Below are 24,378 nucleotides of genomic sequence, written 5' to 3'. Positions count from 1 at the left end.
TTAAATCTGCAGACAGATGCGAAGCACATTAAAAGGCAAGAATATACCAAATTACCCATGATTCCTCTCTCCAATCATCCAAGAGGAGTCTAGTGCATCGTCTGAATGAAGAAGTGCATTACTGTTGATTCACTCGGGGTCCTGGGGGTTTTTAAATGCAGTCATTCAAATAAGCGTCATTTGTATGCTAAGCCTTTGAGGGGATCCTGGTCCATTTGGCTGTGTTTTGGCACTCAAACAGAGCCTTCCTCTGTGTGGAAATTCAGACTGTGAATGTGCAACAGATTTTGGCAAATTCTCGAAATTGCAAGTCGACACTGACTTGGAAGAATAGCACAGTTGATGTGCAGTGGGAGCCCATCAGTAATTATGACAATTATTTGGTTGCAAACACGATTCTGAGTTGTATTTGCCAGTATCATCGAGATACTACTTTTTATTAATATTTTGAGTCAGTTTTATTTTTTTATATTTTTGGTTTTCATTCTAGTTAAAGTTTTTGTAATTTTGTTGTGCGTTTTTATTTATTTTTATTTCATTTTTATTTATTGTAGTGTGTCAAGTTAAACTAAGTTTCAGTGAGAAATGTTGCCTTGGAAACTAGCTAAAATAATATATTTTATTTCAAGTAATAATAATTTTTAATGGCTTTAATTGTAGTTTCAGTTTGATATATCTCAGTTTAATTTTATTTTCAGTTGATATATATTTAAGGGTAGAACCAAAACCTATAAAACTTATGCCTGTTTTACAGTAAACATGTGGAAAAATGTATTTCCATTGTTAGTGTGCTCTATAATGCATATGACCCTGGCAATCCATAAGCGTCTTTATGAAAAATACACAACTGAAAATTGTTTATAATTACAGCAGCTTTCGACCAGGGTTATAGTGGATGCACAACACACGACATCCAGTGTGCACTTAAAGCCATTAGTTTGAAATGGAGATCCAGCGTGTTTGAAAGAGAAAAGCAGGCAGGCCTCTTTGGTCATGGGAAATTATCCTTTATGAAAGATGCCAGATTAGAGGCTAGGATAATTTGCCACATCTTTTTGCCGAAACATACATTTCCCTAATTGCACATAATTGGGAAGTATGTTCTTGGAGTAAGACCACATAATTGCAAACAAGTACTATTAGCACAGGGAGCTCAAAAGATGTCCTTATCTATTCACCGTGTACTGAAACACACACATGCCCCTCTCCAGTCCTTCCCCATGACGAGCACTTTCAAAAAGCCCCATGCGCACAAATCCGCCACCTCCCCTCCAGCTAATTACCGTAGTAGAGATTTCCCTCTGCTGGCTTGCTACCGTATCGCCTGCCTCATCGTTTTCTCTCAAGAGGAGAAGCAGCTGTGTATTTTTGGGTCTCAAATAAAGAGTTTTTTTTTTTTATTATTCCAAGAAGAGAGTTTAATAGAGATGTTTAGCAGCTAGTTGTTAGCGGTAGAGAATTCTTGATGGCTGACAAGGCCTTCTGTGATTCTTAGAAAGCTACGGGAAGAGATGTTCTTGATGGTTTTAATGGCTCGTTAAATTGCCTCGGGCACAGCTCTCTCTCTCTTTTTTGGATGTGCCATCACTAGCTGAAGATATTTCTCAAATCAAGAGGCTGCAGTACAAGCGGCTAATGCTAAAGCATGTGCTTAAATACTAAAATTAATGTTTACAAGTCCCATCCTACTGTTTTCTCATTGAATGTCATGTTTTCCTAATCAATATGTCACATTACAGAAATTAAATGCATTGTGAACATGTTTCATGTTGACTTAAAAACCTATTGGAATTGCGCCTCTTCATTATTGTTTCTGAGGCCTCGTCAGAGACTAACTACAATAATGACATATTAGGTACTTGTTTTGATATTTAGTACATTAATTTGTCTTTTTTCCCTCTAGTGCTTATCAAGTGGTGGTTCAAGAGGAAAGGAAGCAGAAAGTTCGCAGAGCCACTGATGTGCTGGAGTGTTTCTCCGTTCCTGTTAGTTTCAGAAACGCCTCCATCTTGAATTCACCTCACTATTTCGCTGCTGAACTCCCCCCTGTTAGTCTTGCAGTAGTACAGCCTTTTACTATAGGAGACAACAAGACTTACAATGGCTACTGGAACGCTCCGCTGTCACCAGCCAAAAGCTACAGCATTTACTTCCAGGCCCTGAGCAAAGCCAACGGGGTGAGTGTTTCATTTACTGTTTATTTCATTTACCAATTCAATCTGCTTGATAACAGTTGACACTTAAAGCTGCAGTCCGTAACTTTTAGCTCTCTAGCGGTTAATAAACAGAACTGCATGCTTCTTGCGGAAGAACATTGTAGCCGGAGCTGCTTCTCTCTGTTTATGTCTATGACGGTACCTACCCGAACCAGTCTAAAATAATCCGAATATAAACACTTATTAAAGGTGTACCGTAGTGATTCAGGACTAGCCGAAAACACGGTTTGGAAATTGGATTTATGGTATACTCGCTTACTATATGCATTTTGTCAATTTTGAACACAAAAATGTTACGGACTGCAGCTTTAAGTATTGGTTAGAAAATTGAACTCAAACTGAATGAAGTAATGAATTATATTTTACACATAAAAATTGAACTTTTTGCATGGTCATGACAGTTAAACGTATTCCAGTTCTCATCGTGATAATCATGAAAAAATAACCCCCAAAAATACTTATATTACTTACTTCAGTATGTTTTGTACTAACAAATGCTGTGAGGCATACACATACCAAAACCTAATGCAGATGCACGTCAAAAATGTATATTGCAAAATAACACTGTTGGCACACTGTTATTATTAATAATATTCTTCCCCCTAATATATTTAATAATAGGAGTCAAAGTAAGAAACAATATTGACAGTTATGTGAATTATAAAAAAGGTCAATTTAAAAAGACACATTTGTAGCTTTTTAATCTTATTTTTATTAATATTACGGTATTTTGAGAGATTCAGTCTTAAACAAGTCATCTTTACATTTGAGAAGTCGTACCATTGGGGAAAAAAGTCACATTTCAAAGCATGAAGCTGTAGGATAAAAAGTCTAAAAGTACACAGAATGTAACCTCTGCTGTATATCATCCAAAATTACAAGGCTATCCTAGAAACGGGTAGATGTATTAATGCATATTTAGATATATATTCACACATTAGCATTTCAGCAGGCATAATGCGCTCAGTAAAGGCTCCATTTGGGCCTGCTGCATTGCTCTGCGTTTTGAAGTATGTGGTTCCCGATTTGATTGGATTTGATTCAATTCAATCTCTCAGTCTCAGGCGGCTGGAGAAAAGCACTCAAAAACAACCTCAGACCGTGACCCAGATAATTTGATTGGAGATTCATGCATAAAATATGGATTTAGGTTGGTAGTTCAGATTTGTTTTCAACTTACCTTGTTCCAAGTGTGTTCGAGGAGCGCTTGGCGTAAATGTGTGCCATTCGATTTTTTTTCATTTCCACGGCGCAAAGTAACAAATAAATTCACAATGCAATTCAGTGCTGGGATTACCTGTCATATTGATAGCTATTCAAACCGGCTTGATGTAGCAGTTGTTATTAGTAGAATCATTTATTGATTTGATGCATTCTGTGCAGTTTCGGAATGATATTTATGTGTGAAAAATACAAAACAAAATTGCTGCTTTATACAGTGACTCCGAAGAGTATTTGGACGTTAAAGTGATGCTTAAAAATGTCTGAATGTGAATGCACTGAAATACCAAGTGTAGACAAATGCACATCTCAAACTTCTTTTAGTTTGTATTATCTAATAAAGACATTCAGAGATTGTTAAGTGTCACTTAAGCATCCACGTACTTGTAGAAAGTTTCTTAACAACACCAGAAACTAAAAACATCACACAACGCAATACTCTCTAATGAACTACCTTTGCTCCGTAATGTCAGCATGAGCAGGAACTGTAGTCCACATTAAATCTGCTAGTCATCATTATCACTTTCCATGGAGTCCAAATGCCAGCCTGACTTTTAAAGGCCTTTTCAGATGAAGTGTGTAATTTTGGGGGTGTTAAAGTACTTTTTCTTATCCCTGCTTAAGCCAATCATAGGTTGATTCCCCCGAAAAGAGCCCATCTTCGGTTGACATTGCACACATCACTTTAGAGACAGAAATACTGCTGTTTCTTGATCTCTCCGTGTAGCAGCAGTCCATAAACGATGGCATCTCAGAGCGCCGCTGCCCACAGAGTTTCTCCTGGCACTGCTAATAGCACCAGGTCACTTCTGATAGACTTTATCACGTCAGTCTTGCCAGAGATGGCGAGAGAGGGAGGGTCGGTCAGGGGAATAGGGGTCTCAAACTGTTCTAAGCTAAATTAGGATTCCTCTGCTTGCTTTTGTCCCTCCGGTGTGTTTGTGAACAGGACCGCAGACGCTCGGGCTAAAAGAGCAAGTAATTGCCGCTGCAGGCGTCTTTTGTTCTGAAAGAGGGATACGGAGTTGTGAAGAGGCACTCACTCGTTTAAGTGGCTGAACCCACACTAGACAGAAATTGAAACAGACACATGCAGCTTTTAACAAAATGGAACCCGTAAAGCACGTCCTGTCTTCGGTGTGTGGCAAGTAAAAGGATAAGTTTGCGGCACTTTGTTTCCACGGATGTGTAGCTCTAATAGGAACAAACACTCTAGAGGAAAACAGCTTGCATTTAAAAGTCGCGACCTGTCAAAGGTGAAATCATGGCTTGTTGGAGTGTGGCAGCTATTATTGGACAACTTGATTAAAAAAAAAAATAACCAAGCAAATAAAGTGTGTAAAAACGTTTCCCCCTCCGGTCTAGTGTTAAATGGTAGGTCACGTAAATAAAGAAGAAATATTTTAGAATCTGCACTAAATTGTTAGAAAAGGTCAGATTTTCCTTTATTCCACTGAAGCACAAGATGCTCATAATAATAATAATTATTTTATTTTTATTTTAATAGTAGCTTTTTTACTAGCTGTCTTTTACCTTTGGACCCAATCCAAATGTATACATTTGAAACTAAAATCTTGATGAACTACCCAATATGTGTGCCTTGATGCGTTCAAACACTGAATGCAGAGTTTTCATTTGGTCAGTGCAATGAAATACTTAAAGCAGTATTCATATATTCATGGTTATGATTAATTGCTTCCTAATTGCATAAATGAAATGGGAATAGCCTTAATAACGGGTTAATTTGTGTATCACCCTCTTCCTGTTGTTCTGTACAGTTCATCAGTGTCTGATACCATTGATACTCTTGGTCGGAGACAAAACATTTCTCTCGTGGTGGTCGGGAGTGTTTTTGAAGCGTCTCGCACTTCTTTCACACGTTTTTTGAGAATCTCTTGCCGTTTCTTTCTTCATTTACACCTAACGCTGCAGTCAGCTGTCATGCTTTCCTTTTGTTCTTCATGAAAAACAGAGTGCTCTGTATGAATGAAAACATTATAGATAGCAAAAGCAGCTTGTGTCATAGTTTTTTGTTTTGTTTTTTAGTTTCTTTTGCTTAATCCTCCTGTTAATACTTCACCAGACTGGAGGTGTTACTCTCGAAAGCAACGTCTCCTGAAATAGTAGCGCCGCTGTCTCAAATACCTCCAGAAGACTGGCTGATGCCACTTTTCTTTTGTCATTTTGTACCGCACATTTCTTTTATTCCTTCTCAATGGAGCGTTTTTCCTCCTGAGCCCCTAATGTGTAGATGATTGCCTCAGGAGGTTGTTGTAATCATTCAAACCTGCGTTCATAATACTTAATTATAAGCATCCATTGCACAATCTGTTTAAAACGCTGCAGAAACTAGGTGAACTTGGCTTAAATTGTGAGACACTTTCATGCTTTTGTTCGTCTCCTAGGAAATAATGTTTTTCAGTTCAGTTTGTGTGACATGCAAAAGCTGATTGTGACAAATAAATCGATTTTAATAAATAGAAGTTTCATCATGGATTATGTCTGTAGCGTATATGTGGTTATTTGTTCCTTCTAGAGGCCCAAATTTGCAGAAATCAACGTGTTCACACAAACTGACCTAGTTAATAGTTAGATATGTGTTCGTAGGTTGCAGCAGCTGTTGTCATCAGCAGATTTTGCTGCAGGCATGTCAAGATAACTGCTGTAATGGCTAACTAATCCATAACATGCTTCAGAATTGAATGAGTGACCAACTAGAAACCGTATTGACTGTAAATCTGCTGTCATATGGATTAACTCTAGCAGGCATGGCAAAAAGCTGAACGGTGACATGAAATCCATATTCTTTAACTTCTCTGGCTAACCATTAGGCATTTGTCATAAGAGTCCTGTGTTCTTTTTAAACACATCAATGAAAAATTGTCACTCAGTAAATTGCAGTCGGTTGGATTTGTCTGTGGAGAGTTATTAGCTTATTTTTGCTTTCCCTTTCTTTCAAAACTGTCTTGAATGTCCCAATCTTTCCTCATCAACAGCCATCTTTTTTGATTTTGTTTTGTTTCAGAACATCCTAACCACCATAGCAACTGCATAGAACAACTCAGAATACCTTAGCAGCTGCCTCACAACGCCCTGACAACGTACCACATAGGGGTGGGAATCTTCAGGCACTTCATGATCCGATCCGATTCCAATTCTAGGAGTCACGATCCGATTCCAAAACGATTCTTGATCTACATTTTTTCCCCAATTAATTATTCTGCTGTGCAAATACATATTTACAACTTTATATTTTAACCAAAATTGCAGTTTCTATGGTTTTTGTTTATAGTTGGAATCTCTGTATGTCAGTACTGCCATCTTAAAAATAGGGGTGTGAAACTTCACTGGTTTCACGATTCAATTCAATTACGATTATCATTGTCAACTCAATATCACGAAGCGTCACATTCTCAGTTTTCAATATTACTGCACACGGCTACATTTTCATATAAATTTTATATCAAATTTATTTTGTGCAAAATTTACTTTATTTATTTTTTATTATATTAGCAGGCTACTTTTTAAAAAAAATACTTATTTAAAATAAGTGTTCTTTAAGTATCCGAAAGTTTACAGACAATTGTTATGGGTTTTTCTTTTTCCCTCAGCATTATTGCTGTTTGATTATTACTGGTGAGATCATAGACAGTGGCAGCTTTAACAGGCTGCATTCAGACTAATGCACAGATCGATTTCGATATATCAGATGTTTTGTCTTGCTCTGAAAACATAACTGACTGTGTGTACATCAATTTCATATAAAAGTATTCGAAAATGCAAGTGCATTTAACCGCAGCCGCAATCAAGCTTCAGGACTAACAAACACAAAGCGCACGTGAAAGTCTGTTAGTGCGCGATTTTTGTGCATCTAATAGTACTGCATTCCAAACAGCATAAATGAAAGCATATCTAAAGAAAACACAGCGGGTGGAAGCACACACTGTAAAGCAATGCGCACGTGTCTCACAGTGCAAATTCTGTGCAGTGAAGCCTGCCGCATCTCTAGCACAAACTCGTGCCATATGCGGGGGGAAAAAAAGCAGAAAAGCTCAGAATCGATTCTGAAATATTCGACACCGCGATGCGAAAGAATCAATCAAATATCACAGCCAATCAGAAGTGTTTGTGGGCGGGCTCTCTCTGGAAGTGCACTGCACTCACAACAAAATGTTTATGATCTAATTCATAAAAATTAAACCTTTTTAACATTCTAAAATTTATAGGGCTGACCCCTACTAGTCGAGTAATCGTTAGTTGACCAGAAGAGTTTTGGTCAACCAAAATGTATTAGTCGCTTAGTTGCAGAAAAAAAAATAGCCACACGAATTGCATGGCGAAGTCACGCATTTTGTGACAGACAGATTGTTAACGGCTGGTCTATGGTAATACAGTACATCGGGCAGGACATCCAAACGCTCGCCTATCATTCATTGACATCATATATAGCTTATCATCTGAAATATGTTATTAGCAACTTTACATGGCCACTAATGTTAACCTAGAGAAATGTGTGCTATTCAAGTGTCTGTGTGGAGTGTGGAAGCCGAACAGTAGCGCTCACTGCAGGACAGATGGAGGCACCGGTGCGGACGTGGTCACTTGCTCTTAAAATACTCCGTAATTTTTGGTCATACAGATAAGAGTAATACAGCTTTCAAATCTGTAAAGACTACGTTTATTTGTTTGCACTCACAATAACAACAAAACCTGCTTTTGTAAAATAATGAAAGCAAACAGGATGTGCTTTCTGCCATCTCGGTCTCTGTGAACTTGAGAGCGAAACTCCCTATATATCTTTGCCTTACAGACATTAAAAAAATCTATAGAAAGTGAAATGTCTACTTTCACATGAACCAATTCAAATAGAAAACAAATATTCTCAGATTATGTAATCTGTATGAAACATGCATACAGGCACATCACTACTGCTGAGATGACGAGTCAGTGTCACCGACTTCATCTCTTGACTTAAGCCGAAACAAAGAAAGCACTTGTTTATCAGTGAATTATTAAAATGTTAATGCAGCCTCCTTACTGTTTTTCCCTGACACATTCATAATCATTACTTCTGCCGGTGCACTGTAGCAAGCTTTATGCATGTGCTTGAGCGCTTATAGGCTATGTAGGCAATTAAAGGCTCATTATAATGATTTAAATGGTTTATTGATAAACGTGCGATTAGTCAACTAATGCTTAAAATGAATGACTACTAGTCGACAAGAAAAATCCTTAGTCGAGGGCAGCCCTAAAAATTTGCATACTGAGTGACTGATAACATCTTTGTTTTGGAATACGCTTGTTGGTTCGCAGTGAGTTCACAGTTTTAACTGTGTTTAAATAAGTTTATATGTTTGCTTTAATTTATTTTCAAGATCTAAGGTAAACTAGCCTATCTATTGTTGATTTCAGTATGGCTGTAAGGTCACACAAAATGATATTTAAACTCATATTAGACACGTTTAACTTTGAATAATGCACATAATCAGCTGAGATTATCTACTGTCATATAGTTTTTATGTTGTTGTTCCTGCCGTGTTGTCGCGGAAATAGAAACCATTTCTAAAATAGAAATTTAGCCATGGTTAGTTAGGACAAAAACTCTGATTAACATTGAAAAGATACCTTTTATCATGTGTCATTGCGTTGCGTGTAGTTAGGACACGGTGTATGTCATCCAAGTTATCTTTCTTTCTTCAGTCGAAAAGAAATTAAGGTTTTTGAGGAAAACATTAGTACAAGATGAGCATTTGTGGTTAAAAAGTATTTAAATTGTAATTTTCTTTAGAAAATGGCCAATCGTTTCACTAGATAAGACCCTTATTTCTCAGCTGGGTTCGTGCAGAACAATCCTTTAAGTTAAATGTTTAGATGAAGACTCTTTTCTCGTTTTTTACTCACACTTTTCCCTGAGCTGCAAAGGCTTGTTCTTTTTCATACCTTTTTCTCCATCTTTCTCAGTCTTCCTCTCTCCATCATTACACGGCCATCGTAAAAAGCCTTTGACAGTCTGTCAGTGAATTATTTGACTGGAGGGGCAGACAGTATAGCTCAGCTGTCACTTCCTGTAGGGATGTTTCCCATCAGCCGAGACCCCCTCGTATTATTCCATTCCCCAAGTCCCAACGCTCCGACTGCACTCAGAAACGAAGTACTGGCCCTCAGCTCCTTACTCTCACCCTTCTCTCTTACAAAATGTACTGGAGCCGTACCATGGTGAGGCAGAATTTTGGGTAAGACTTAGATTAGGTAATTATAAAAATCCATCCAGTGTTTTTTTTTAAATCCTTATTTTAAAATCCCCTTTCTCAAATCAGGCTGTTCTGAGGGTCCTGTCAGAATGAGCAGGCTGCTCCCACGATAGTTGATTGACAAGGCCGTCTTACCTTAGACCCGCCCTGAGTGAGCTGTAAACAGTCCGACCGCCATTGTGTCGACTCTGGTGCAGGGGAAGACAAGATGTCTCAGATTAAGCGATTGAGGTGCTTTGTTGTTGGATGTAATAATGAATATAGCAGCCATTATTTACTCCCGACATCTGAGCCTCTGAAGACGCAGAGGATTAACGTTACTTTCGTTCTGAAGTGAGTGCGCCGATCCCCAATCTGCCTAAATGCGTCTATGTTTGTGTGAATCATTCGTGATCCAGCCTCGCCTACAGAAGAAGTGAGTATAAGGGTTTTTTATGAAACTTGGCAAATCGCCTTTCCTAATAACGTGCTAGTTAGCCAGTTTCGTGGATAAAGTAAACAGTACTGCTTGTCACCCTACGGAAGAGAGGGGCGGAGTGAACAGAGCTCATTAGCATTTAAAGCAACAAAAAAGGTGCTTTTTACACTACCATTGAGAAATTTTAACCAAAGTATGTTATAGACTTTTAATTAAGACCCTAAAGAATCATATCAACTTGTGCAAAATGGGTATCCGATGACCCCTTTAAGTAGTTGTTGTAGTAGTTATATTTTGGTTTTAGTTAGGGTTAATGGATTAAGAATGTAGCAATGCAGAATAAGGAATTGCATTCATATGTGCTTTAGAAGTATTAATAATATGCATGCTAAATAAGAATCACCCGGCACTTATTCCATTGTCATTTGCCAAGTTATGGACAAGTTAAGACTAGATTGCTCATTGCTGCTCAATATTTGACCGAATGGGTAAAAATGACAGTTATTTCCATCAGTTATGGCACGTTAGCTCTAGCATTCTGCCTGCTTCAAATCAGACACAGAGATGAAATAGTGCGGTAAGATCACATTTATTTGAATGAATTATAGCATTTAATTCAATTAATTATCGATCGAGAGAGAGAGATGACAGCTGTGTGTGCGTTACCTGCGTGTTGCGTCTGCACGTCTCTCTATACAAACAATAATTAGGCTACTTCAAAAACAGTGATTTTACACCTCATTGCTGAGGAATATAATGTAGCAATCTAGTATCTAGGCTATTTTATTAATAAAAATTACGGGGGAAGCATTGACAACAAATTTACGTGTGATCTGCGATCTCCGACTCTCTCTCTCCCTCTGTGTGTGTGTGTGTGTGTGTGTGTGTGTGTGCATCAATTAAAGCAGCGCATTAATATGGAACGGTGATTAAACTTAAACATCAATTTAATGCATCCTTGTTGAATAAAAGGAAATCAATAATTTATTTTAAAAAAAGACCCCAAACTTTTGTGTAGAATTACCATCTGATACCATCGATGTACCATGGTACCGCCATAGTACTTTTTTGGAAGTGAGCTCTTACTATGGTAAATACCATGGTACAGAATAAGTATCCTATTCACATTTCATGGTATTTACTTGATACTCTAAGGTACTTCTAGAACACCATCGTCTCAAAAATCACCATGCCCAGTTAAAACTGGTACTTTTTCATTAATAACCTCTTTTTGACTTCCCTCCCTGTTTTTGTAGCTTGTATATTTGCCTCCCTCCATTCATCTGCATCAAAAGTCCTCATAGAACTCGAACAATATTATTTTCACCCACTTTTACAGTGGCCAGCAGTGTTTGACCCTGCATGTCTGATAGCAGTCTGTGACAGACAGATGGTCCGCTCACATATGGACCCCTCTCCGCTTCGCTGTGTCAGTCCACCCCCTGCTTCAATGCCACAATCAGATGGGACAAACCGTCACTGACAGCGAGGTCACATGTTAGTGGCTGCCCTTTTCCACTGCATTGACGGTTAATTTCTCAGTGTCAACAGTGTGAGTCGAGGGCATTGTTGTGTTTGCATTCATCAGCATTGGATGTATTTGAGAAACTCATATGGGTTTTGATTGCTGTGAGCCAAATTGATATGTGCAATGAAGTGTTGCCAAGGGGATTTTTAATATTTCTGAAGAGTGCCGCTGATAAAGGCATAGTGAGTTATAATATAAATTCTAGGAGAGAGACTGCCTGTATTGCCTCTTCGAAATGCATTTTCTGATTGATTTATTAGTGGTGCTTGCTAAGCCGAGCTTCATTACTGTTGTTAGGGTCAGTCATTTAATAAAACCCCTAAACTGTCCCAGTGTCATGTTGAGGAGAGGTGTGCTTTTACTTTTCTAAGCAATCAGACTTGTGATTTTCACTTGGCAGACGATACATCCCATAGACTTACATTGAAGGAGGGTCCGGGGCCATATATTGGGGGTCAGAATACCATATTGTCCATGCTTGAGTCTTTTGACATGGGCCAATGCATAACCACCTAGCAACCAACCAGAATACCGCAACAACTGCAAGGCAACATTTTGGCAAATACATACTGGCTATATCATCAATGCATTTATTCCAATACACAATGTGTATTATTCCAGTGCATTACTCTTATAATGGCATCTAATAAAACAAAAATGGCAAAAAAAGTATTTACCATGGTAACAAACTATTTTTTAGTCTGTGTTGTCACGCCTCTGGTAGCGACATTCTGAACTTGTAAAGAATCAGTTGGCAGATTAATTTGAATGATTTATGCAGCATACAGCAAAGTGATGTTGAGTGGTGCTAAAATAAAGAAAAAGAATTAGCAGTGAATTTTGAGAACATTTGTAGGGTTTATTTAGTAGTAGGCTGTCATTCAGCAGATGATTTTATCTAATGCAACCTGTAGTGCACTTATTAAGGTAGAAGCACACTCTGAGAATGTGCACATACGCAGGTGTGAATGCTCAGACAGTGCATTGCAAGTTCAACTTAAAGGGATAGTCCACCCAAAAATGAAAATGTAGTTATCGTTTTCTCATGTCGTTCCAAACCCATAAGACGAATTAAGACATTTTTGAAGAAACCTGATTGCTTTCTGTCCCTCCATTGAAAGTCCAGGTGTTGTAATCAATCCATATGACCCATAAAATCATAATCCGTGATCTGAGTCTTGTGAAGAGATATAATTGCTTTATATGGAGAACAGGTTTCATTTAGGCTTTTTTATAGATCTAAACAATGATCAACACATGAATAGAGAGCATGTTTGAGGTTCTGTGTTTACCGTATGTGATGGCTCTACGTATGTGTGCTTATAAACACATCAAATAAATCTGTTCATCATATAAAGCAAATTAAACAGACACCTTTGTGACCTTTTAGGATCTTCTACGTTTTGGTTACCTGGACTTTCAATGGAGTGAAAGAAACCTCTCAGGTTTTATTAGGTTTAAAATGACATGAAGGTGAATAAATAATGACAGAATTTTCATTTTTTGGGGGGTGAACCGTCTCGTTAATGCTCATTCTTGCATTGCTATGATGTTGTTATCAGTTTATCTTTCTTAGTAAGATTCTTGTCAAACAGTTGCTTTTCCGTGACAGTAGTAGTTTACGTAAAAGAGAAAAAATGAGCACAGAAGAAAATAATTTATGCTATAGAGCCTCTTGTGGCAACACTGAGATTGCACAATGTACTTCTGGCACTTTTTCAGATTTATAATACAGCTGCTGTACAATATAACTTTCTGAAGTATTGCTATTAGCAAAACCTTTCAAGGCCCTGCGCTGTGTAGGCATTCATGTTTACTTGCCTGCTGAGATGAGGTGCAGAAGGACAGCAGATCTAATCAAAACAAGTGGCTGTTGTAAACACACTCACAGAAACACATGGTAGCATCTGGCTTCCTGTCTCAGAGCTCTAAACTTCCATGCAGACTTCACACCCAAATCTGCCAACTAATTAACACCTGTCATGCCACACGTGCCATTCGGAGGATGCAAGTGAGATTTTTATCATCATAACTGGCATTCTAAAGGCAGCCATATACACTTTTGAATAGAATAGAATACTATTTTGTTGTCTAAATTAACGGTTTTATTCATATTGATAACTAATTAGTATGACTAATGATTTCACTGGGTAATACCATCAGAAGTATTCTTTTAAGCATCAAATCATGTTTTATGTGTTATGGTTGTTTTATGACCTTAAATAGCTTTACTTAACTTGGCTGTCATGACTTTACATGAATGGGAAAACTGAACTCTGTTTTGGCCTCAGCTCTGCATTTGTGAATCCTTCACTATCATTAGAAATGTTGTTATATAATTAACTGTTTCTTAATGTCATGCACCTCGTGATGAAAATAACCCGCACTTCATTGTGTTGCAATTACTAAGATCACTGTAGCTTGACAAAAACAATGTTCCTCAATCCAGTGTCGTTTTGACGTTTAATTAAAACACAAACTTTCCTCTCCTCTTCCAGGAAACCAAAATCAACTGTGTGCGACTAGCTACCAAAGGTATGAGAATTGTTTCACTTATTTTTAGCTTGTATGAATGAAACATTTTAGTATTACTTACAATTGATTTATTCATTTATTTATTTGCTTGTTCCTTTTGAATGTTCAGATGAGACTTGCTTTGGAAAAGTTCTTTGGCTGGGTTGATATTTGGCTAGTTCCCTGTAGCACAAAAACACTCAATCAAATTCAATGAAATAATGTTGTGGTTGGAATTAAGCAGATGTAATATTAGAAATGTTATTTCCTCTGTATTCTTAATAGACCTTTGATTTTAGAGTGGAACCCATTATTAAGCATGATGAGGTACAAAAAAAATAAATAAAAGGACGAAGCCTTTTCATTTAAGTTGTACATTCAGACAAAGCTCAGTTGCATCAGACTGAGATTAGTGCTCCCGGTTTCATTGAAAAATCTGAAATCCCATTTTATTTTACCTGCATGATTATCTGCCTCTGGCCAACAATTCTGTTCAGTTTCTTTTGCTCCATTTCATTTCCCCTTCTCTCCGTAAAAAGACCCTTTTACATAATCACTTCCAGGAACAGAGCAATCACAAGAGACTTTCTATTATTTAATGGACATAACAGATAAAGAGTTACTATAGCCGTGCAGCGCTACAGACTCATCATATTTGTTTTTCCTTCCCCATTCTTTCTTTTCCAGTTTTCTTTCATTCCTTTTGTTTTTTTTTCTCCATCTTATTCAATAAGCTTGCTTCAGCACACACCTGTTTGTTTGTTTGTTTTGCTGAACTCATTTTATTTTGCTCCATGTCAGGCTTTTTTTTTTCTTTTCTTTTGGTCATGGCCTGTTTTCCTTTCATATCCCAGATAGATCTGTCCTGAGTTGGGTTCTTATTATGATTGTAAAAACCAATTACTTTTGTGTTTCTGCTTTAGAAAGACATGCTTTACACTTTGTGATGCCTTGGATACAGACATTTGAGAGTTTCAGCCTTTCCTTGCCTTTTTAATGTTGGTGTTTTTAATAGCTTTAGATTACGGGGTGAATTCACTAAACGGTTGTGATTTTTTTTTTTTTTTTTTTTTCACATGGTATTCACTCACCACCTGAAAACTAGTTTAATGAGAATGAAACAGTGCTACACTGTATTAATTGGATTTGAATCCAAACACATCTCTTTTTTTATGTGCATTAGACTGATTTAAGGTCATGCCTTGTTCATAAAACCCAGCTCTTTGTGCTGAAATACCATTAAGTTATGTTTGCCTAGATTTTATAGTGATCGAGTGCAGTTTCTGTATTTTAAATAACTGATTTAAGGAATAGCTCACCCAAAAATGAAAATTTACACACCATCTATGATATAGATGAGTTAGATGATATAGATGAGTTTATTTGTTTGTTGGAACAAATTTGGAGAAATGTAGCATTACATCACTTGCTCAACAATGGATCCTCTGCAGTGGGTGCCGTCAGTAATGCACTGGAATAAATCAGCCAAACAGCTGATAAAAACATCACAACAATCTACAAGTAATCCACACCACTCCAATCCATCAATTCATGTTTTTTTTTTTTTTTGTTTTTTTACAAACATGCAGAATTTCACCTCACAAGATATTAATTGATGGAAATTTCTCCAAATCTCTCCCGCATCTAGAATGGTCTAAATGTGCGTACGTTTTCAGCAAATTTTCATTTTTGGGTGAACTATTCCTTTTCCAATGTTTAAATTGCAGTGGTAGAACTGTATTATACAAGTTAAGTATGCCAAAATACAGAAGTCTGCTGTACTCTCCACATCCTAGCACTCTGAACCCGCATGCGAGCTGGGGAATTGTTACATGCGATTTTGAATTCAGCACAAATTTTGTAGTGTCATTAGCACAGTTTGCATAATTTGCATAATTCCTTTATTAAATTGGTTGATAAAACAGTGCAAATGCATATAAATGACAGCATACGCAATTCAGTCTTAGTGCATTCCCCCCGTATTTTATTTTTCTTTCAGTTTTCATACAATTGGAGACTCAGAATAGAACAATTTTTCAAAGCCACACAAGGCCTCAGCTTGTAAAATATTTGCATTCATATGAAAAATATCTATTTATAAAATTTTCTTAACTCCTATGCTTACTCTGTCAGTTCCACTAGATGATTCTGGAGTAATATTAATTTTCCCATGTAAAATAGCCTACCTGTTGTATCCTACACATTTCAGTTTCCTTTCCAGCCAAATGTTACTCGCTCGAAGGAAGCTCAGATGATTGAGTTGAAAGCATAATTCTTTAGACTATTTTTTCTTTCCTTCTTTTCTCTCATGCATGCCGGCCTGGAACGTAAAACCTTGTGTTAGTGGTAATAGGTAGGGGACAAAATACCACGCCCTACATACTTGTCATTCCCAGTGAAGGTGAATATTATACCATAGTCAAACTTTTCTTTCTTCTTTGTTCTTTCCACCCATCTACATTTCTTCTGCTGTTGTTTCCTTCTCTACTTTTTTGTTTTTACTTATTCTTTTTTTTTTCAAATCTTGTTCCTTTATTCTGCTTCTCTCCATCTGCATCTTAATGCATTTTTTGCATGTCTGGTTCACTAAAAAGTCTAGCTGGTTCTCATTGACTCCATTGACACTATTGTAATTTGGGACCCTGAGAATGTACAGTGCCGCCCACATGTCTTAAATGATCGTATTATTATTAATATTTCATGTTTAAAAACAACAGATATCCCCTCTCTATGATAGTTTTGCTCATGACCTTGTTATGCTCTGAAAAACTGAATCCGTAATTGATATCAATTATCCTCTTTTAAAGAAAATTGCCTGCTTAGAAATTACATAATCTTGCTTTTAATGATCTGTTGTTAATTGGGGGAAAAAATCCTTATGTACTTCTTTTTTAAAAATTATATATAAATTAAAATTTTATATTATTTATTTATTTATTTTTATTTTTACTTAAGCTCTATAACCCAGCCCTGCTATTGTTCTGGAGTAAATTAATTCATTTACGTTCCACTCAGACTATTACTTAATTACTGTTTGGATATGCATAAAGATATTTTACAGTAGAGCTTAATAAGTTTTTGAGCAAAATGTGAGCATAAAGTAATGTTGCCTTACCTACAACACTCCACCCCCTTACATGTGCAAGTGACCACTTCACCTAACATGACCCCAGTCATACACTCTGACCCTGCCAGCCTAACCGGTGTGTGTGTGTGTGTGTGTGTGTGCGCATGCGAGTGTGTTTGCCAGCATGTGTATGTTTGTGTGTGTTTACTAGATATGTGTTCCTGTGCACATATACAATGTGTGTGGAAGAATTGAGTACTTAATTGTTATATTTGTTTATTGTATGTTCATGTTATTCTTAATTAATTCCTAATATTAATTATATTGAAGGATTTTGCTGTTTAAATCAGATATCAAGCTCTAACACACATGCACGCACAGGTGTCAGCTCTTTAGTTCCAGTGCAGTAAGGTCCACGTTTCGTTGCTTCTCCATTTCACTCTACAGTCATATACAATACGTTCAATTGCCCTGACAGAAATTACAAATTGCTTGTACTAAAATATCTCACATTTCTAAAGGATCGTGCTGGATATCTGCATTGCACAGGAGATAGCCGACTTTTAGCCAGCTAGTGAACCGTTCCAATGCCTAATCGTCTGAATTAAGCAGATTACAGCTCTCGCCATTTTACGTTTTAAGTACATATTTTGACATGCAGTTATAAGGATCATAATTATATTTTAAGAGTTAAATTTGAGTGTACGGTGGCCCCAAAAAGTAATTCGAACCTTGAAACTTGAATATGCAATGAATGTCATTGTACTAATTAGCATATTAAAGGTGGGTTTATTGTAGAGAAAGAGCATAAACACAAAACACTGGACTTTTGCACAGTACTTAACTACAAATTGCATTAATAAATAACATTATTCAATTGCAGATGTAACTTGGATTGATATTTTGTGATATTTTAATTCTATGCAATGAAATTCTGATATTTTTGGTGTGGCTTTTACAGACACTTTTTCGGCCCAGTAATATTCACTATGCAATAAAAAGCAAAACCTAGTTGTGTTTGCAGCATTATCCCAACAGTTCCAATAACAAGCAAAAAAGAAACAAACAAAAGACATCATGCATTATGCATGTACACTTTGAGCTCAAAATCAATTGTCAGTTTACACAAATACCTTTGTTTCTCAATACTCCCATCTGGAATTTAACAAAATGCTCAAGACCAACAATGCTTAAATGTAAACCCAGATACACTTGTGAGTTAGAAACAAAAGGATTTTGAACTAAATGTATTTAAAATCCACCCATTAACCTCTCTGTATTTGCTGAAGGGGGACGCTTTGTTAGTATCATGGGTTGTTTACATGACTGCCTGGTCTTAATCCCAGTCCATCTGAGATTATAATCCTGTTAGATGCATCCAATGCCGCATCTGTAATCCTGTCAGCTGCAGAACAATGGCAATAGAGATGTCAGCAGCGATATGCACCCCCATAAACCTTTGCGTAATCCCTCAGCCTACAGACCTGCTTTAAATAAAGTTATACAAAAGTACCGTTTCACACGCTAACAGAACCACACAGAGTATCGCAAAATGCCGGCAATTAAAATGGCAAAACTCACCCACTCCAACGCCCCCCACCCCGTATATGGAAGGGATTAAATTTTAATATGATGGGCTTTGATAATAATTCCTCTTTGATACTTAATTTTACCCCCTCAAAATAAAATGATTTGCATACTCGCATATTTTATTGGGCATACAACAGGGCTCGTGGGTGAAGAGAAATTTACAGTGCTTCTATAATCAAGGGCAGATTGTTTTTCTGTATTATATTACTTAACATTTTATGGTAAATAAAAAAAATAGCACAGCTCTTAAAGGATCGCTGACCTATGATTGCTAAGATCTTTATGATTCATATGAGTGTAAGAGTCATTAAAACCAATATTATTGTCAAAATTATACAGATACAAGCACTTAGAATCACTTTCTAACCGTTTTATTAGGTTGTAGGTGGTACGTATGAAATTAACTGTTGTAAAATCATTATTTTAAGCTGTAGTTTGAACCATTTTTGTCCCAAAGACCCTTTCAATGAACATTAAAAGAATTGTTGTTGTTTTTTCTTAGTGTGAAGAACATTTTTTTTTTTTAAATCTAAAGAATCGTTTTCCACTTTAAAGATCTAAAAAATTTAATTCAAAAAGTTTGTTTTCATAGTGATGCCATAAAAGAACCATTTTTGGTTCTTCAAAGAACCTTTCAGTGAATAGTTCTTTAAAGAACCGTGATTTTCTTAAATAACCTTTATTTGTGAGTGCGCCATGATTTACTGCTTGCTGTTGCTGGTCAAAAGGGAGACATTTTCTGTACAGAGGGCATTTTATTGGACACAGATTTAAACTGGTCTTTTTGTACCAGTAAATTTTAAATGTACATACTAAAAATTAATCTGGTCAATTCTTAGGTGCATGCTGCCATTTAGAGCTCTATGATGAGAAGTGATTTTCTGTTCTAAAGGCTCAGTAAAATGAGTCAATTGGTTGGTCAAGATTAATATTGTTGTATTGTCATGAAGATAGTGCTGTCGTGGAGGATGATATCAGAAAATAGACTGAAAGAACCCCATCATGGTGTAAGTGTGTGTGTGAGTGTGTTTGTGTGTGTGAATCATGAACTGTTGAACCCAATCAGATCAGAGCAGACTGGAGGACATGGAGTTCAGTTACTACGTTGATAGAGTGAAAGGAGAACACATAGTCCATCCGCATAGACCATCCATAGCTCTCCCTTCACCTTCTGACAGCTGTAGATGGAGCTAAAATGTGTTTGGCTGGAAAACACTCCAAAGACTAGCAAGGTTAGCAGAGATTGGCTCAGTGTTCTTTTCAAAGGTCAAAAGAAACTAAAAGTTGTGAATGTTTTCAAGGTCCAGTCTCAGATGTCTTTTAGGGGTTTGCTTAAGTCACCTTAGATTGCAAACCCATTGGAAATTAATTACTTCTGATCACTGATGCCATTGGAAATCACTGTCAGCACATATACATAGTATTTTTATCATGTTCATATCTGAGTGTCCTTAGAACACCTTGATGAGCAAAACTGCATAAAATAGTTACACTTTTTTCAGTTACTGAATCTTGAATGAGTTTTTACCCCATCGATTAAAAAAAAAAAAAAAAAAAACTTTCTTGTGTGTATGTGTAATTTACATACTGAAAAACAAGACAAAAATACTGTTTGGTTTTGCTCTGAAGGTTTAGCTCTTCAATGTACAGTTCCAGAAATGTCTGTACGTTTAATGTCGAATGTTTGCTCATGCTTAAAAGAACTGTATGGTTTGAGGGAAATAAATAAATCAAATTATTGAGCTTACATGAAAGCAAACCTCCCACATAAAGAGATCAATGCGTTAATATGCAACAGATTGTTAAAGATGTCACACTGGCAGGTTAAAACATTCTCTTAAAAGCGAAGCGGAGGTAAATATAACAACATAATTGTTTAATCACTCAGCACAGGGATTACATGCTTGCATGCATGCAGGTTTGTGTATCTGTATATAATATGCAACTATTTATTTAGGCTATATTTATGTGTTTTTTGAAGTCTATTCAACCTTTCGTCTTCATATCATATTAGGATTGATGTAGATTATTAAATGGTGGAATATGTTTCATTTAGTTCAGGCTTTGAAAATAAAATGCAAAGATGATTATGATCTTTTCAACAGTGAAATATGACAACAACAAACAGCTGACGTTCTTTCATATAAATAATGGCAATTTCACAGTAGAATCACATGCCTGATGAAGGTAGATGAGCCGTTTGGTGCGGAGCCACGCTAATCTGAACAGCATTTTCTAAAAGTCATGCATGGTCGTACAGATTTTATACAGATATTACAATAACAATATATTGTCAACAAAACGTCCCGCAAGATACCGTGCATGCAAGTATGCAACAAACATATGCACACAAAGACACACATACATCTGCATGAATCTCTGCCTTCATCCTCTTTTTGTTTCTTCTATCCATATTTCATGCCTGCATTCCTTGCGTTGAATTGTCTTTTGGTTTTTTTTTGCATTCTCTAACCCAGAATCCAAAGGCCCTAAAGTGTTTCATTTCACCACAGTGATCCAGTATTTGAAAAGCTCCTTAAGGTCTTTTTTTTTGTCTGTTGCCTGTTAATTAATACCATTCAATAAACGATTCCCCTTTGCCATAAACCCGCCACACAGTAATGATCAATGTCGCTTGTGCATTTGTTTTGTCTGAATTTAAATGCATTTAATTAATTTGATTTTGAAGTGTGTCTTTCGTTTTCTGTTTTTGGACTGGTTGTATTTATTGAATGAAAGTGTGAGAACGTGAGATGTGCTTGTATGTACTTTCTGTTTGTGTTTTTATTTGATTCTTCCGTTTGTTTGTTTTGTGTGTTACCGTAGAGCCTTTCTCTTCAGTTCCTGTCATAGTTAAAGGCCCTTTCTCTTCTTTGTGATGTACTTGTTGCTTTAAAGGTGCTTCTACCCAGAATTCCAATGACATAGAGCCTGAAAAACAGGTGGACAGCACTGTAAAGATGGCAGGGGTCATTGCAGGAATCCTCATGTTTGTCATCATTCTCCTGGGCGTTCTCCTCACCTTCAAACGCAGGTACTGCTTGCACACGCACACACACACACACACACACACACACACGTTCAGCTTAATATTACAATAATAGAGTTTATGTATATGCAGTTGCTCATATTTGAATGTACAGTAGCTGAGGCGCTTTTCTTTTCAGAGGAATTTGAGAGTGTTAGTTAGCATTGCTTTTGACATAATCAGCTTTTGTGTCTCCTGATGAAACATGCACACTGGCTTTCTTTCATTACATCACTTCCTCTCACCAACTTTGCCACCCACCCCCCAACACACCTCCTCATGTCATTGTGCCTTACAAGAGCCCACCTCTTCCCATAGTGTCTCTGCCGTCCCTGCCGCACACCGACACTCGCACACCCTGCTCTCGCTCCTCGTAGATCTTTCCTCTAGTGTCTGTCTGTAACAGTTTATTTGGTCTAGGCATGAATTACGGGGGTGTTTGTCTCACCTGCTATTTAAGGCTTGAACTCTTTAAATTGAAACCAAAACTAGAGTTTGAGGTAGTAGGGATCGGGTTGAAAAGATCCTATCTGTGACAGAACAATGTTTCTGTACTTCATAATTTCTGTACTTGTGTAAGTTCCCTTGTGTCAGTTACAAAACCTATCTGCAGTCTTGTCTCAACATATAGATATTTAATCATAAACTTTTTCTGTTTTTATAGTCTTTCAGCTAATTTTTAGTACATGTGCAAAATAAGCTTATTCAGAACTTTGATGCATGTTTCATTTTGCATTATTCAATTGAATTATTTATAATATATTGACATTATATTAGCTTTAGATATTTACTAATAAATTTTTGTTTTTAAAAATGTAAGTGAATTTTCACCAAATATTGTGTGAAATAGGTTTATGCATGTTATATGCATTATTAAATTAAGTAATTGGTAATATATGGCATTATATTGACCTTATAGGTATTTAATAATGAACTGTTTCTATTTTTAAAATTTTACAGAATTTTTATCAAATATTGTTTGAAATAGCTTTTTGCGTGTTATATGCATCTCTTTTTACATTATTAAATGGAATTATTTATAATATATATTGGCATTATATGGGTCATTTGTCATATTAAATATAGTATGCTACATTCATAATATACTAGTTTGAAAATGTAAACAAGTTTCTTGCCAACTGCTTTCTACTGTATGCTTCACAAACACTGAGACTATTTGCCAGATACACTTAACGTTGTGCATTTATAGACCACAGAAACCTGGAGGTAAACAGAATTTTATTGTAAAATGTTTATGTAGATTTTCCAGTGGTCGTGACAGCAGTAAGTCATCAAATGATGGAGAAGAGCATTATAACTAGGCACGTATCCAGATGCACATTGTAGTTAAACACACTTTCTGCATTCCAAAGAGCCAATTTAAGAGTATATACTGATGCTGTACATCCTAGCAAAGTATGTCAGAGTGGGACAGTCTGCTGCTTTTTTTTCATCAATCTCTGCATATTAAACTACGACAAGAGCTGGGCAACGATTAATCGCATCCAAAATAAAAGTTTTTGTGTACATAATATATGTGTGTGTACTGTGTATATTTATTATGTATATATAAAAACACACACATCCAGTATATATTTTGAAAATATTTACATGTATTTTCATGTATATATTTATATTCATATAATTTATATTATATATAAATATATTTTATATAAAAATGTAACCTTTTTCTTAAATATATACATGTATGTGTGTGTATTTATACAGGTATATATATATAATAAATATACACAGTACACACATGTATATTATGTACACAAAAACTTTTATTTTGGATGTGTTTAGTCGCGATTAAGCGTTGCCCAGCTCTAATTTTAACATCTAAAAACATGGATTACTTCTTGAAGAACTGATGAGAATTCCTTGGAAATCATTTAACAATTTGTACATTGTGTAACATTAGAAGGACAACAGTGAATAGCCTGTACATCACACTCAAACCCCTCTGTGAAGCACTATTCCTGTTCTTCATGGCATAGTTAGGATTCGCACTCATGCTGCTTTCTTCAAATAGCTGATTAAGTTGACCACGTCTTTATGCATGTGAACCTATAAAGCTAGGAGTTTTTCATTTGTTTTTTAACCCGTTTGATTGTTCAGAAGGGCAAGGTGATAACCGGGACCTTAGAGTGAACGGCACATTGCCCATATAAGCCACAGTCGGAAATACAATAGTGGTTAAAACCGCCAGCTAAATCAATAATCTCTAATTACCATGAATTGTAAAGGAGAGCTTGACAGCACCATTGTTAATGCATCACTGTCTGGAGCAGCGTGAATGGAAACTTAATGATAGATCTCGCTATTAAAAGAGCGGGAATCAAAAGGTTAGCCATGAATGGCCTTAGTAGGTGTTCATTTTCCACAGTCGATGGAGGAAGGGCACTTCTGCTATTCATAAGGCAGAAACTTTGAGGCTTGAATATTACAATAATAGCTTATGCTTTTTTGTCATTTTTCTGATGTGTGGGAGTCATAGCTGCAGAAGTTATATGCAAATACAAGAGTTCCTCAAGTCTGGATT

At 36.5% G+C, this 24,378-nt stretch overlaps 1 protein-coding gene across 15 annotated transcripts in view; it reads left to right on the top strand.

Annotated features, from left to right (window-relative positions):
• Positions 1-24,378, top strand: part of ptprt (protein tyrosine phosphatase receptor type T) — a 259,836-nt gene that overhangs the window by 166,034 nt on the left and 69,424 nt on the right. For 9 of the 15 annotated variants that reach the window (XM_058778885.1, XM_058778895.1, XM_058778888.1 and 6 more), the window contains 4 exons: positions 1,904-2,177; positions 14,133-14,169; positions 16,493-16,549; positions 21,704-21,839. In XM_058778885.1, coding sequence (XP_058634868.1) covers positions 1,904-2,177; positions 14,133-14,169; positions 16,493-16,549; positions 21,704-21,839 — 504 coding nt within the window. The remainder of the gene's footprint in view (positions 1-1,903; positions 2,178-14,132; positions 14,170-16,492; positions 16,550-21,703; positions 21,840-24,378) is intronic. The other 6 variants (XM_058778893.1, XM_058778891.1, XM_058778894.1 and 3 more) reach the window with 2 other exon arrangements.

Source organism: Onychostoma macrolepis, chromosome 06, assembly GCF_012432095.1.
Source record: "Onychostoma macrolepis isolate SWU-2019 chromosome 06, ASM1243209v1, whole genome shotgun sequence".
Lineage (NCBI taxonomy): Eukaryota > Metazoa > Chordata > Actinopteri > Cypriniformes > Cyprinidae > Onychostoma > Onychostoma macrolepis.
The sequence above is the reverse complement of the archived record's forward strand: the minus strand, read 5'-3'. Positions and strand labels throughout refer to the sequence as shown.